Source organism: Sarcophilus harrisii, chromosome 1, assembly GCF_902635505.1.
Source record: "Sarcophilus harrisii chromosome 1, mSarHar1.11, whole genome shotgun sequence".
In the NCBI taxonomy this organism is placed as follows: Eukaryota; Metazoa; Chordata; class Mammalia; order Dasyuromorphia; family Dasyuridae; genus Sarcophilus; species Sarcophilus harrisii.
The window spans coordinates 571067485-571084524 of NC_045426.1; the positions used below are offsets into that span (position 1 = coordinate 571067485).

The 17040-nt window shown below is 33.0% G+C and overlaps 1 protein-coding gene across 4 annotated transcripts in view; it reads left to right on the forward strand.

Annotated features, from left to right (window-relative positions):
- SLC26A7 (solute carrier family 26 member 7) overlaps positions 1 to 17040 on the forward strand; it is a 193306-nt gene that overhangs the window by 117977 nt on the left and 58289 nt on the right. For all 4 annotated transcript variants that reach the window (XM_031946971.1, XM_031946973.1, XM_031946972.1 and 1 more), the window contains 2 exons: positions 7427 to 7579; positions 13543 to 13625. In XM_031946971.1, coding sequence (XP_031802831.1) covers positions 7427 to 7579; positions 13543 to 13625 — 236 coding nt within the window. The remainder of the gene's footprint in view (positions 1 to 7426; positions 7580 to 13542; positions 13626 to 17040) is intronic.

The window sequence follows — 17040 nt, forward strand, 5'->3', positions numbered from 1 at the left end:
TCTTTGAATTATCTTCTGCATAGAGGTCAAAGTAATTTTTATTCAGTCCAGGTATGACTGTGTCATTCACTTACTCAATAAATTCCAATGGCTCCCTGTTATAATAAGGAAAAATATTGATTTCTCTTTTGGGCTTTTAAAACTTTCCCCAAATTACCCAGAATCCATTTATATTATTTTATTATATTAATGAGATAAATCATGCCTTTCTTGCACATTTTAGCCAAATTTATTTACATTTACAAGACAATCTACCTCCCATATGTGTGCCTTTGCACTGGATATACTTCATGTAATTCTTCTTCACCTTTTCCTTTCAGATCTGTTTCTTTGTAAAAGCTTCTCTTTGGGGAGAAAAGGAGAAGAAAGAAAGAAGGAAAAGAGAAGGAATAGAAGAGAAAGAGAAAGAAAGGAAGGGGGAAGAGAGAGAGGAAGGGAGGGAGGGAAGGAGGGACTGGGGAGAGAGGGAGACAAGAGGGAGATGTACACAGAGAGAGTTCTTTATAATCACATAGTTAACTTTCCCTTTTCATATTTTCAGTGTTTGATACACTCATTTATAGTGAATGCTACAAAAACACAGCTTATTTTTCTTTACCTAGAGACAAAAGCATTACAAATGTAAGCATAGTAAATAAACAAAGTTTAAAGAGAACAGGAAACTCCCAAGGGTAATCACTGCCTTTTACCAGGCAGTAATTAGTCAGGGAAGGATGAGAGAGTAAAATGGGGCTAAATTTATCACAGCAGTAGCACCAGTTATGGAAACCACAGAATTCCATCCAGTCAGATCACTCTTTAAGCGGATCAGTAATCCCAACTAAAATTTGGCCTAGCAGAGCCCCTCACTTAAAGTAAGCTGGCCCCTAGTGCTGACCCAGGACAGTATTCCACACACACACACAAATAAATTTATGCATGCCTTCTTCCTCTGAAAATGCAAGCTGCCTGAGGGTTGGGATTGTTTTATTTTTGTATCTCCAAGGCATAATACAGTTCCACACAACAGTATTTATATCTGTATTATTCCTTTGTTAAAAGGCAATCATACTTTGGTTCCTAACTTACCTATTTTTATCACCACCTTAGGAAATAGAGACCAGATATTCTTTTGTATTTCTAATCTTTTGATTCATGTGTTTTATTTCTTCTTTATATTATTAGAAGAGTCAGAAATGCTAAAGATCAAGATTCTGGGAGTGATTTTGAGTTGTGTCCATAATTTTCAGAATATAATATAGGCTGCTTATTCATTGATGTGTCAATAAGTATCATACACTTATATATGTTCACTATCTATACACACATGCATGTTCATAGAGTATTCAGCTTAGGGTTAGGAAAATCTGAGTTCAAATGTATTCTTAGTCACTTTCTAAATATGTTTCTCTGATCAAGTTACTTAATCTCTGCCTGCTTTATTTCTCTCAATTATAAAATGGGACTCATAATATAACTATCTTCCAGAAATATGATGGAGAAATACTTGTAATATACTTAGCATACTATCTGACAGGTATTTAATGAATGATATTTCATCTTTCTTCTCTTTATATGTATACATATGTGTGAGTATGTGTATGTGTGTGAGTACAATGTCATCCTGATAAAATTTAAGCATCTTGAGGGCATGGAATATTTCATTTTTGTCTTTGTTTTCTCAGCACCTAGCACAAAGCAGGCATATAATAAATATTTGCTGATTTTCTCCTTCCTCCTCCTCATCCTTTATGTAACAAAAATAAACAATTGTGATTAAGAGAGGAAAGATATAATTAGTTATGAGTTGCAATTATATGTGGGCACTAGGTAACATTCTTAGCTTAGTTCAAATATAGAAATAGATTGACATTAGGGGTAGCTAGATGGTGCAGTGGGGAGAGCCCTGGGCCTGGGGTCAAGAAGACTCATTTTACTGAGTTCAAATCTGGTTTCAGACACTTACTATTTGTGGGGAAGTCATGTAACCCAATTTGTCTCAGTTTCCTCATCTGTAAAAATGATATGGAGAAGGAAATGGTAAACAATTTTAATATCTTTGCCAAGAAAAACCAAATGAGGTCACTAAGAGTCAGACATGAATCAAAATGACAATACCAATAATTATAGTAGAAATTACTTCAATTAATGAGTTAGGGACAATTTTTTAATTGAAGTTTTTTTTATTTTCAAAACATATGCAAGGATAATTTTTTCAATATTAATCCTTGAAAAATTTTGTGTTCCAATTTTTCCCTCTTTCCCCCACCCCCTTCCCAAATGGCATGCAATTGAATATATATTTAACATGATAAAATATATGTTAAATCCAAAATAGGCATACATAATTATACAATTATCTTGCTGCACAAGAAAAATAAGATTTAAAAAAAAATGAGAAAGAAAATAAAATTCAAGCAAATCACAACAAAAAAGTGAAATGCTATGTTGTAAAGGGACATAGTTCTTAAGAATAACCCTAAAATCACATATATTTCTTTCACATAGCTTTACTTTTCTATCTTGTTGAGCCTTATGATGAATCCATATAGACTTCCTTTCTCTATAGAATCAGAGGGAAAGTGAGGGGAAGTACTACTGCTTACTCCTTTATTTGCCCAAAAGAAGAAAAGGAAAAAGTAAGAATTACATGTTGTTTTTTTGATTAGTGGAGCTGAAGAGTTGAACAAGAACACTGTGCATCCTTACATCTGTCATGTCTTCAGTCTAGTCAAGTCCCATGTAATTATCCCTATTTTTAATAGAGTCTTAATGTCTTGAGCAACCCTACTTCCTATGAAGACTGAGGGTGAAACCAAGGCTTTTAGTGTGCTCTTTATTCTAGGCTAGGTCTTAAGGTTCATAGTGGGTATTGCCCTTTTGTAATGGACATACCAATTTTGAATCAAGGAGGTCTAATATTGTTAACAACAAAAAGTCACTTCCTCTTAAAATCCCTTGCTAGGCTTTCATTTGAAACCTCTTATTATGACAGGACTGAGTTGGGGAGCAGGATATTATTTACCTTCCACCAGGTCACCTCCTTTTCCTCATTCTTAAAACAATTGGGGGTAATGCAATATCAGTTGATAATTACTACATTATTACTAAGAATAATTAAGCAAGTAGGCTCCTAACATCCCTGTGTTTATATTTTTAAAAAATTATATTTGAATCTACAGAGTTGATCTGAGGCCAAAATTTTTATTCCTGTTCTACAAAGTAAATCTATTTGTCAGTTACTTAAGCTATATTCCTCCTATGGTTCCCCACACTTATTTGTCAAGATCTCTGGCTTGGAAATGACTAGAGATTTTAAGATATACAGGAAATTTTTCTTGCACAAAAGTGATTTTCTCCCTCATATCAACTATCTGAAGCTTCCTATTACTTTTGAAACTATTTATCATCTTTGTGTCTCATTTTCTTCATATATCAAATGCAAGGAACAGCAGTAGATGATTTCTAAACTCCTTCCCAACTATAAATGCTTATATTGAAAACTCAATTTTCTTCACAAATACCAGGTGAATTTCCATCTCATTGATTTCATCATTACTTTTTTTTAAGTTTCATGGTCAGGAATGAAAAAAAAAACCATGAAAATAATTCCTTTGAATGAAAATATAAAGATTTTTAAAATGTTTACTATCAGAATTTCCAAAGGAGTCAGTTAAATATATTTCTCATTTTGAAGTTACATGGTAATGCAATCCAGTTCAGCTGGCCTTCTAATGGTTTTGTCTTTCATCATTTGGAGAAACTGTCCCTATCTTCTTGAACTGTGATGAATTTATTAGTTTTCCGATTTAATAGCTTAGCATTTATATGCCACTTTGATATTTTTCAAAGTGCTTTACATATGTTATGCCATTTGTTCCTTTTCACAAGCCTGTGAAATAGGTACTTCCTATTATTACTTCATTTTATGGATGGGGAAACTGAAGTTCATGGGAACTAATGGATACTTGGCTAGTAGTCATCTGAGATGGTATTTGAACTCGCTTTCCTGACTCTAATACATGTATTCTATCTGAGATGCTACCTGGGTGTCACATTGGAGCTATTTAATTCATTTTATATGTTAAGGAATTTTTCTTGTTGCTGTTGTTCAATCATTTTCTGTTGTGTCCAATTCTTTACAACCCTATTCAGAGTTTTTTTGGTAACAATACTGTAGTGGTTTGTTAGTTCCTTCTCCATCTCACTCTACAGTTGAAGAAACTGAGGCAAATAGGATTAAATGATGCCCAGGGTCACCCAAAAATAGCCAGTAAGAGTATGTAGTCAGATTTGAAATCTGGAAGCTGATTCTTCTTGATTCCAGGCCAGGCACTCTTATTCTTATTTATTCTCCCCAAAATTTAGGCTTTGTCTTTAGTGTCCAGATTTGAAAGGAACTTCATTCAAATCCTAATGTCTTCTTGTTCCAATTATTTGTAAATGGAGGTTTTCCCATTTTCTTTTCATAGCAAATCTTACAGAAGTGCTCATGAAATAGGTTGTTTTTTGAGAGATTTCACTGTCCAGTGATTCTGTAATTAAGGGTTAATTACTTTGAATTAAAAACTATTTCTAGAAAACTAGGGCTACTGAAAAATTAAGATTATGAATCTTTTTGTAAGTCTTATGATTATTTCTATCATATCTGTTAGATATCATTAAAAGAGTATGTAAAATGGAACTTGATTGTCAATGTTCAATTTAAGGGAATCTTATGTAGCAGGCATGTACCATCAATCATTGTTAATTGGATCCATGAAAATGTGGTTTTATGGAAAACCATTGCAGAGGACAATTACCTCCTGAAGATCATGGTTTAAAAATGAAGATGTGATTCTAAACAGCCAAAATTTAAGAGGGAAAAGCTTAACATCAAGATTTAGAGCAATAGTTCTTAATCTTGGGTCAGAAAACAAACAAAAAAAATTGATATGATAATAGTGTTTCAGTACAATTGATTTTCTTTGCAATCCTATGTATTTAATTTTTGCATTATTTTGAGAAAGGGTTCATTGGATTCCCAAGACTGCCCAAGGTACCTATGAGAGAGTTAGGTGGCATAGTGGATGGGGTACTGTATCTGGAATCAGACAAATTTAGCATTAGACACTTACCAAATGTATAACTTTGGCTAAGTTTTTTAACCTCTGTTTCCCTCTATTTCCTCATCTGTAAAAAGGGATAGTTATAGCACCAACTTTCTATGAATGCTGTGGCGATAAAATAAAATATTTGAAAATTTGAAATGACTATTATCATAGTCACAAAAGGGCTTAAGATTCTTATTTTAGAAGAAACAGAAATTATACCAGGTAATTGGAGAGTGTATTTTGCTCATTGATTCCCTTTCAAAATATTCCCAGGGTATTGAGACTTTGTACCCCAAATCATCAGAGGAAAACATGGCTGATGAGCAGCAAGCAAAGGAGAACTTGGGACTTTAACCTGGATAGTGAAGTACTAGAAATATAACAGGAATATAAAGGAGGTGACTAATTGGTTGAAGAGAAGAACAGATAAATTTGGACTCCTGAGGATGTGATGAGGAAGGCATTTGCTATCACTGAAAGAAGGGGTCACAGAATCCAATGACATCCTTGAAAGGGGATGGGAAGTGGAACTCTCATTCTTCAGAGTCTGCCAACTTTTAGTTTAGTAACTAGAGATGATGAGTTTCAGATGAATTTGGACTTTGTGTTTTAAAAATAAATTAAATCTAGCTTCCACACCTTAGAAAGGCATCTTCTGTTTTTTTAAAGGGATAAGGCAATGGAAAAGAACTGAGCCCCAGAGCATCTCACAGAAGGAAAGTCAAATTGATTAGAATTAAATCTTATGAGCTCAGGAAACAAATCCTCCCTTACTCCTTCCAGAAACTATAGGAATAGAGAAATCAAGGGGTAATGTCCATAAATTTCCCAATGTTTACCTGGGGCTGAAAGAATGGTGAATAATATAACTGATTTAAACTGAGAACTGGATCTGAGCCAGGCTAGTTTATAAGATTTGGCCAAAGTACAATATAAAAGTTTCACAATTTAGGTTAGAGTTTGGTTATAATTTATTGATGGTTTCATTGTGTTTGTTGGTCCAGTTTAATACAAGTATGTCTGTGTCTTGAAACTTCTTCATTAGAATTTTGTATGTACAATATGCCATGTAGAAAGAACTTCTAGTCCAACAAAGAACTTTTCCATTACACCAAGCATAAATATCATCATTGATCATGAAAAATAGCTACATAGCTTACATGTCACTAAGTGATGATGTAATTTTAATTAATTATTTAGCTATTTATCACTGTAAAATTATGAATTATCATTAAATAATTACTTTTTTATCTAAAATAACACAAATTATTACCAATTTGTAAGTCTAAAGCCCTGCTCTTCAATGAGGCTTGCTGTTGCACAGAGTCCAAAGGATATTCTAACAGTCCAATATTATTGATAGAATTTTATAAATAATTAATAATCAAATGTTATGAAACTTTTACAGAAGCAAGTAGAAATTAGTTTATATATGATTAAAGTCTAGAGAAACAAAGGAAGTGATACCCATTTTTGTAATATTTTTTACCATTTTTTAAACCATTTATAGATAGTTTATCATGCTTAGAATAATTGCCTGAAATGTATAGTTTGGACATTATGGTTCCTGTGTCATAGAAGTAAATGATTCTTAGGGCCATTACCATGGTTTGTCAGGTCAACCAGCTAACAAGTGGAGATCCACAATATCAGAAGATGTTGAATGAATGAATAAACATTTGTTAGGTACTTCATATGTGCCAGGCAGTATCCTAAGTATTAGGGATATAGATTTAAGACTGAGACTGCCCCTGTCATCAAGTATCTTACATTATAATTGTGGAGAAAATGCATTTTTGAGGATGCTGGCTAAGGAATAGTTTTTGTCTGGGGTGTCACAAGGATAGCAAGTTGATCCACAGATAGTCAAATTATATGCAAAATAATATTCATTTAATTACGGTTTCTAATGCAACAAGTAGAAAGTGGTAGTGGGGATGATGAGGGAGGGGGAAAAGATTATGCCTGTGAGGTGAGAGGATTTTATATTACTGCAAAGGAAGAGAGAGTAATAGGTGGAGTTATTTTGTTTGCTGCCTTTTGGGCTTCATCTAATTTCTCATGCTTTATTTGGTTGGTGCTGTGATTGGTGGCTACACATAAGCATCAGTTTGTAGAGAGCTGCCACAAAGGAATTGGAAGGGGGTATGGGGGGAGTACTGTTCTGTGCAGGGAGTCCAAAGTAAGGATGCAATCTTCACTGATACCACCTGGACTTGCTCAGTGTGATTAGTGAGCATCCTTAAGCAAACAGTCACTACACCTGGGAGTCCAGAGCTTGATACTCCCAGCTTTGTGTGGACCCATAGCCCCAGTAACTTTGTTCTTATGTTTCTGTTCTTGCATCCCTATAGATCTATGCCTACGTCTTTGAAAACATCAAGTCGGTTCAATTAGAAGCACTGCTGCTGTCCTTGCTGAGCATCGTGGTGCTTGTTCTTGTTAAAGAACTCAATGAACAGTTTAAAAGGAAAATTAAAGTTGTCCTTCCTGTCGATTTAGTTTTGGTAAGTAGGAAATCAACTATTAGGATTTCTGCAGCACAAAGCTCACAGTTTGAGGAATCTGCCAGTGCTTACTATGTTGTCTATGGTTACCCACAGCTACACCTGTCTCTCATTAAAGGCAGGACTAATTTGCGTGGCTATACATTAATGTAAGAACAGGAAACAGTTTGAGTAAATAATTAAAAAAAGAAGTCACATATGTTTCCAATTTACAAAGCATTGCTCATATGTTTGTGATTTCTCACACAAGTACAAGAACATATAGCCTAAGATTAGTACTGTGAGACTCTTCTGAGCACTACACTTGAAATGTTGTAGGCATGATTCCTGGCAAAGCAGCATGAAGATGGTGTTGAAAAATCTCTGACCAATATTTAACTGAGCTGGTATATGAATGTCATGGCTAATGTCCAGAAAACTGACAAATAGATATAAATGATCAGCAAATTAAAATTTGTCAATGGGATCCATGTTGATACTTACTGCAGAGCTAAGACATACAAGTACTATGGATGCCCAAGAAATTGAAACAATTTGAACAATTATAAGCATTTATGCTATGTACATAATGGTGTTTTTATTTTTGATGGTTGCTGTGTTAACCAAGAGTTGTTAGCTTAGTAAGCTGGTAGTCTGAAAAAAAGGTCCAGATTGTTCCAATGTTTAATATTTACTTCTAAGAATATTTGCTTTTTTTTTTTTTTAAAAAGGATTTTGATGTTGAAAAACCTTAAAGATTACAGTTAAATAAACTATTATGTCAAGAAGTATCAGTTCTAACAAGGTCTCATAATTCATTGATTGCTAATTAACATTAGCTGATTAATAAACATTTAGTTTCAACATATATTCTGGTAGTGATCTTAAATGATCATTTACTTCATTATAATATCTCTCCATAATATTAATATTTTATAGAAATTCCATTAATTTGTAAAACTAGAAAGTAGTATGTACTTGCTAGTCCCTTTTTATCACCTCTTCCTCTTCCTCAACCCTTTAGAGTCTGACTTCCACTCCTAACATGCTACTGAACCTTCTTCCTCCAAGGTCACTTGCAGGCCTTCTAATCATCAAATCCAGTAGTTTTTTTTTCCCCCCCTATCCTCATACTCCTTGCTGGTTCTGAACCATTTTATTCTGTGGACTACTCTCACTTTCTTGATACTCTTCCAGTTTTTGTCACACTGTACTATCATCTCTTTATCACTATTCAATTTCTCATCTTCTAACTGACTCTTAAACATGGGTGTTCCTCAATGTTCTCTCTGAACTCTTTTCTCTTTTTCTCTCTACAGTGTTTTCTTTCTCTCCTATGGTTTCAAAAATAACTCTTTTTCAAATCACTCCTAAATATCTATTTCTACTTCCTATTTCTCTCCATTCAGTCCTTCTCTAGACCTCATTTTGTATGTTCAACTATTTATGGAAAGCTCTATTAGGTGACTCACTGGCATCTTAAAATCAACATATCTAAAACTGTACTTATCATCTTCCCCCGCCCCCAACACTGCCCTTCCCCTACCTTCTATATTCTTATTAATGGGCTCACCATTAATATTAACAGTACCTGATGTGCTTCAAACCCATCAGTGAGTTAGGGGGATGTCTATGCCAAGCATTCCCAGTGGACATGGAAGGATAAGAACAATGTGTTTCAAGGTCCATGAAGGCAGCTGAAGAAGGGGAGCACTTAGAGCTTGTTAAGATATCTAAGATACCGAAATCATCATTGCGTCCAAGACCTTTTCCAGTCTTCCTGACTTTTGTCCTGCTACTGGACTTCTATGGCTTTTCAAGAGGGATTGAGACTATGTATGCAATTCTACCTCACTTAAAGTCAATTTACTTGCAAATCAAGACATGACCCCATGATGCCATTGGTCCTCTTTGAAAACAAAGGAGGAAAAATAATAGATTTACTGTACTTCACCTCAAATTCACACTCTCAAAACATTGTTGATTCTTCCCCCTTCTTCACTCCACACATTTCATAATTTACTAAATTCTGTCATTTCTGCTCCTAAAATCTTTAACATTTTGCTATTCCTTTCCACTCTACCTGCCAGACAACTCATATATACTATCTCTTTGTTCTCAGCTGAATGGAGCAGTGTACAAAATTCTGGACCTGGAAACAGAGGCATCTGAGTACAAATTTGGTCTCATATACTTACTTAATAACTTTTTTCCCAAATAGGAATAATAAGGGATCCTACTTGCAGAGTTTTTATGAGGATCAAATTAGATAGGATTTGTAAAAAGTATTTAGCATAGTGCCTGACAGTAATTGGTGCTATATAAATGCTTATTCCCTTCCCTGTCTGTCATCCTACCTTCTTCTGTCTTTTATCTTTATTGCATTCCATTCCATTATCATTTATTCCATTGGTGTTTAGAAAAATTATCACCTCCCTCCCCAATTTCTGCCTATTATTATGATGTTCATTCTTATCTCCAAGTTCCAAAGCTCCAAATGTTTTTCCCAAAAGACCTCATCTGACCACTCCCTTCCATACTTTTCTCCCCTATAAATTCAGATTAAAGAGAAAGAATTCTAAAATGAGAGGACTTGGATTCAAGTTTTACTTTTGATGTTTTTTATCTGTATGACCTTACTAGATAAATCATTTAATATCCCTGAGCTCATGTTTCCTATAAAATGAGGGGTTTGGATTAGATAGTACTCTGATCTTTTCCAGCTCTAGATTTGTGACTATGATATCTCTACTCTCTACTGCTTTAAAAATTCTACTTTATATCATCTTATTTGCTCTTTTCTAACTTCCATGATTCCACCTTGGACTTCTTGAAGTAAGAAGTCATTCCATTATTTTTAATCTCTGTCTCTCTCTCTCTCTGTCTCTCTGTCTTTCTGTCTGTCTCTCTGTCTGTCTCTCTCTATCCGTCTCTCCCTTTCTCCATCTCTGTCCACAGTATCTCTTATGTTTGTTGATTCAGAAACTAGTAGTTGTGAAAATTTTCCTTATAAAATGTATTTTGCTTACATATTTCATAGATGATTGCGTATCTCTAAGATAGGGAACTACAGAGACTATTTGGACTCACCAAATATACATCTGCTTATGGCAATCTTCAATATTATTTATTCTTCTTTAAAATATACAGATAGAGAAATAAAGTACTTTTCAGGTATGTAAGATCCATTATTAGCCAATAAATATTTATTAAGTGTCCATTAGCTGCTAGACACTGTGTTGTACAATAGGGATACAAAGGTTAACAATACTCCCCATTTCAAGAGGAAGAACTTACGTTGAAAAGGGGGAACACACACAAAAAAAGCTTAAAGTGAATGGGGAGATTGGGGAGGGGCAAAGAGTACCTGGCATGAGACATGATAAAGACTTGCAATTGAGTGGGAAATTAAGAGATGTAGGTCCTGAGCTCCCCCTTTAAATGGAGAATTGGGGAAGATCTCTCTGACATTCATCTGAGATTCACTTTCTACTTTTGTAAAGTGAATGCAATAAATAGGACTTGATCTATCCACCTTAGAGAGTTCTTAAAAGTATAGGATAATGCATATGAAAGTCAACAAATCAAGTCAGTCAGTTTTATTTAGCTCTTAATTGTGTTAAATATTAGAAATAAGAATAAAAGTTAAAAAAGGAAACTAATCCCTGCTCTTAAAGAGCTTATATTGAAATGGAGGTGAGTGGAAATACAACACATAAAAAAAAAGAAGCTTAAAAGCTGATGATAGGGGTTAAAGGAAGAAGTCTAGAGAGTCAGCAGTGGGATCATGGAGAAATGAAGGAGGATTTTAGGCTTTACGAGAAATCGATCAGAGAAAAGAGCCATAGGGATAAAGGGATCTTGTTTTCTGTGATTCTTATTAAAACTGTATAGCTGGAAGGAATCTATGCTATCATCTTTTATCGACCATAAGGAAACTGAGATCCATAGAGTTGAAATGAATTATCCAATGCCACACAGATTATTAACATAAGAATAGTTTCTTTTTTATATTTGCCATACCAGTACTTTTGACTTTGCTGCTTTCTATGAAGCCCATCTTGAGAGAAACAACAATGTAACTTAGATTAGACCAAAGCCAGGTGCAAATACACTTTTCATAAATTTTTTTTGGAGATGGATATGATTTTATTATATTCTCGTGAAATCTAAAAAGCAAACTCACAAACAAAAGGATGCCCATTATTTTTTAATATAATAAAAGATAATAATTATCATGAAATTATAGAGAATCTTGTTCATCTTTGTGTATAGAGTATTAAAGAATGAACAGTTAGGTTGTACTGATTACAAGAGGTTTCTGACTTGCTGTCACACAAATGAGTCACTATCTGTTGGAGACCAAATCAGTGGTTTGGGTTAGATTAACTCAGTATCTTTACTATATGGCTGCTGTTGCATGTATTACTTAATGATGCAATACTTAACACAGTCTTACATCTATGAAACATTACTTTTTGTAAGGCATAATATAATTTCTTTAACTTCGGACAAGCTTTTCATGATTTTCAATTATAGTCCAATAAAATTTATTGAATGAGTTTCCATCAGTTTCAGTCTGGTTATAGTTGTATCTGAAATAAGGATATATTTTTAAGATAATTCTCAGTACTATTTTTTTAAATAATGGAGCTACTATTATGAATTATTGAATACCTACTTTGTAATATAGTATATTTTATTTTATTTTGATTTTGTTTTATGATAAAAATTTTTCTCTCCCAATGCTATAGGAGTTTATGATATACACAAAAGACAAATCTAAGGTGACACATGGAAAATTCATAATGCTTTTATCAAAAAAAGCACTGCTAACAGCAGTTGTGAACAAATTTCTAAATATCTGCCCTACTTCTAATTAAATAACTGAAACCCACCAATGATGAGTAGATTTAGATGATACTTCTGTTGAAAAGTATTTTTGTAAGTTGATAGTTTTATTATTTAATGAGGTATCTATAATAATAAGCAGCTTAAAATTTAAAAAAATGCCACATCAGATAGACCTGAATGAACTGGTGGACTTGGCTGAATGCTATCTCTTATTCTTAAAAATTGGATTTGGAGGGAGAGCAGTTGAATTGAAATTTAAGCTCTGTTCTTTCAACCTGTGTACTGTTGGACAAGTCACATAGTTTCCTAGCTTCAGTTTCCTCATTTGTAAAAGTGAGATGATTGGATTAATTGATTTCATAAAGTCATTTTGAGTTTCTGATCTCTGATATTGTCTTTCTATAACATGAATATGTCCAATAGCTTTTGAATGTGCTGACTAGAAAACAAAGTATGGACTGTTATACTTTAAACAAAATGGGTTTTCAAGCTGCAATTTGCAGATCTCTTGTCTGGATAAATTTCAGGAGATTTGTGAACTGGTGTGTGAAAAAATATTCATGTTTACTTTCACTAACTTTTGGTTTCCTTTGTAATCCTATGTATTTAATTTTATACATGAAAACATTATTTTGATTTAGCAGTTCATAGGTTTCATCAGAGGAGTCCATCTGATGGTCTAGGAAGGAAGGTTAAGGACTTATCTTCACTATACCACATACTGCCTGTGTGATTTTGGACAAAATACCTAATTTCTCATAGTTTCTGTTTCTAAACATGCTAAAACTTATACTATCTCAGAGTTGTTGAGGGGAAAGAAAGGGGCATGTTTGTAAAATTCAAAGTGCGATAGAAATGAATTGTACTATTCTACACAAGATTTAGTGAAAGAAAAAAATTATTGGTGATATTATTTTAAGGCACAGTAGAATTAACTTGTAAGTGTACTTAGAAGTTAATTGTGTTGAATTTTCCTCGATATAAAATGCAGTCTTTCTTAACAAATCTCAATATCTACATAGCAACTGTGTTCTTAAAATACAAAGAAACTTTAAAAATGTTTACTTTTTAAACTGGTTATTGAGTGTCTGCGAACCATTTAATGTTTCTTTTTTTATTTAATCAAATAGATTATTGCTGCATCATTTGCTTGCTATTTTGCCAACATGGAATATACCTACGGATTGGATGTTGTGGGACATATTCCAGATGGGTAATGTGGTCTTTGTTGCTTATGTTTGCCATTTATTTCAAAAGTGACTTAAATAGTTCAGAAACAAAGAATTTCTAAAGTTAAGGAAGACCAGTAAATATCACATTTTTTAACCTAAAATTTGTTGGGACCAGGAGAAAACATTTGTAAATGCATGACTGTATATAAGAAAAACTATACCTATTCAACATGAATAATATAATGAATGTTCAAGTACTAGAATATCATAATTGGAAGAAACCTCTGATACCATCTAATCTAACCAATATGTGAAACAAAACAAAACAAAACAAAAATTCCTCTTTAGAGGTCTTTCAACCTCTGTTGAACATTCCCCAGTGATGGGGGAGGGAGCTCATTACCTACCAGGCTAGCCCATTCCACTTCTAGCATTTTGTTTCTAGTTCTGTCTTTTGTGGCCTAGCAAAGCAATAATGATTGAGTGGACAGTTCTTCAGATACCTGAAAATAACTATCATGCTCCCTGTAGCTTACCTTAAGACTTCTCTGGGAAAAAACAAAACAAAACAAAATAATAACAAAAAAACCCATCCCTAACTCCTTCAAAAATTTATAGACGTATAGGGGGATTTAAACTACCTTCTTAGCACTGTCTTATCTTTATATTTATTTTAACCATATACTTATTTATATTATAGTTTGTATGTTTACCTATAGATACTATATGGGACTACTAGTCTATATCATTTTCTGTATCATTACATGTGACCTGTATTTTCATCAGTCTGGATAGTTCTACTAATTCAAATTGGCAACTTTTCTATAATTTAGTATTAGAAAATCGATTGATCAATGAAAAGTTAAGTGACTTAACTTTAGTCATGAAGTGAGTATATTTTAGAAAGCCAAGCTCTTGTTTTGCTTGGAATCTAGTCATTAATTACTTTTGCATCCACTTAATTATACTGTCATCTAGCTTACATTTTCCATTTTGTCTATAAGGATTTTTTTTTTCCCAGAGGCTTTCCTAAAATGTATATATAGATACACACACACACACACACACACACACACACACATACACGGTCCATAATGTTCTCTTGGTTGAGTCAACTAATATTGTCAAAAAAAAAAATGAAGTTAATCTAATAAAGACTCTTTTCATTAAACTCATGCTAGTTTTTCATGATAACTTAATTGCTTTCCTTTCCAGATACTCAACAAACATCTTTGATTTTTGCCATGAATGGAAATCAACTATGCCAGCCTAGAGTTTAAAAAAAAATCTCACTTTTTCCCTTTTGGGGGGAAATTAGAACATTTGTCTGTCTTTATTCTCATTACAGCTCTACTTTTCTTCATGATTTTTCACAGATAGTGAAATAATGTTTTGTAATTCAAATCTACTGGTTCTTTCAGTACTCTGGATGTAGCTTATCTAGGTTACTGAGGTAATAATACTCTAAATCTGGTAAATTCATCTAATGGGTGTAGTTTGGTCCTTTTTTAACATCTTATTTTTGAAGAGGTATCAAATCTGTTATCTTTTTATCCTCTTTGCTTTTCTGAAAATTGTTCTCTCATAAAGAAAATATAAGTGAATAGTTCTACTTTCTATCATCGGTTCCTATCACCACACCCTCTCCCCTTAAAGAATCTTACTCTTGCCATCCAACATAGTTTAAAATTGCTTTTTGTTGTTATTGGCACTAATCACCAGAATTAGCTTTTTTTTTTTTTTTTTTACATTTTAAGCATTGCTTGCAAGATACTATCCCTTGCTCTTATTCTTTCTTAATCTAATCTAATCTAAAATAAAGAATAAATTCTTAAATATCAGTCTTTGCTACCATCTCCTTTACAAATATTTAAAAAACTCAAGTTGACCAATGAGTTCTATGCATTTATATTGTTCTCTTTATGACTTTTCTTTATTATCAGAATTTTAAGAGAAATCCAACTCTTTAGTGTCAAAAACCCCTAGCAATTTAAGCCCTATACAAATAACATCTTATTTATTATTTGTCTCTTTGAAATTCATCCTAAAAATAGTTTGTATGTCACATTTTGCTCAGGTTTTCTCTTAACCTATTATGAAATTTTAAAAAATTGAGAAATCAAATTATGAAATCATCTTTTTAAAAGGATCTCATTATTTATCCTTCAAAAAAACCATTTTTCTATTTAAAACCATATTTCTATTTAAAATGTTTCCTATGTAATTTTTTTTATATTTTTAGGAATTAAGTTATAATTAAGACAACTCAAGAATTTATGGGCTATCTTTGCTTTTAGTATGTCTCATTGGTATGTCCTAGGAAATTTTGTTATATTCTTCAAATTATTCAGTTTTCTGCTTTTGGCTAAGCAATCTGAGGCATATTTCCCCCATCTCATCCCATTATCACTGGTATTGCGTCTTCCACTGATTCTCTTCCAAATGCTTTCATGATAATCATCTATTCAAGCCCTTGTATTTCCTTATGAATATATATTTTTACTACACAATGAATTCTACCATTTGCATTAACTAAGGTATAACTTTCAGTAACCATGTTGTAGTTATGTCACAATATACTTAGTAGGTACCAAATCTCAAAGGCATCTTTAAAGTAAAAACCTTTGCTTTGGATTAAGATTTCTTATTCACCTAATTTATTACTCAAAGAATGTTCATTAGTATATAAATATCTGATACTATAGGTTTTATTAATGCCCCTTTTTTGTATGTCTTCTATGAATTATTGATTTTATTCTTTAATTTTTCTTGTGTCATATCTATTACTCTTGGTGGTTTCTGATCTGGTATATACATCCACACGGAGTTTTTATCTCTTACTTATATTTGCAGTTTTAAGGCCTCTTGATAGAATTTGAGAGACTACAAATTTTAATTATTAAAGGTATTCCCTTTTTGTTCTACAGCTAATACCAGAACCTAGTAAGTACTTGGAATTTAGAGACTATTTAAACATTGCTTATTTATTGACTATGATATTCTTTTATTTTAAGCCATGTCACTAAAATCCAAATCCTATTTAAATACATTTTAAGATTATAAGATGATAGATTTGAACTTGGGAGGATATGAAAGATCATTTAGTGTCATTCCTCTATTGTATAGATGTGGATACTGAAACCATTTTCATAACTAACTTTTTGCTTTCTGAATTTATCCGTCTCCTTCCCCCCAAATTGTAGCAGTGATGAAAACACTATCTATGCCCCTAGTAATTTAAGTTCTTTGACTATTACTTCCTGTTCTTTACCATTGATTCCTACTTTGCTTCTAGTTGCATAATCCGATCCCCTTTTAAACAACAGATGTAGGCATCTATTATGAGGTCTGAGAAAATTTGGGACTTTTTCATGTCTAGCATATATTCCTTGTGTAGTTAGCAGATATCGCTATAATTAATGACAGGTTGATATCTATCAATATATATATCAATAT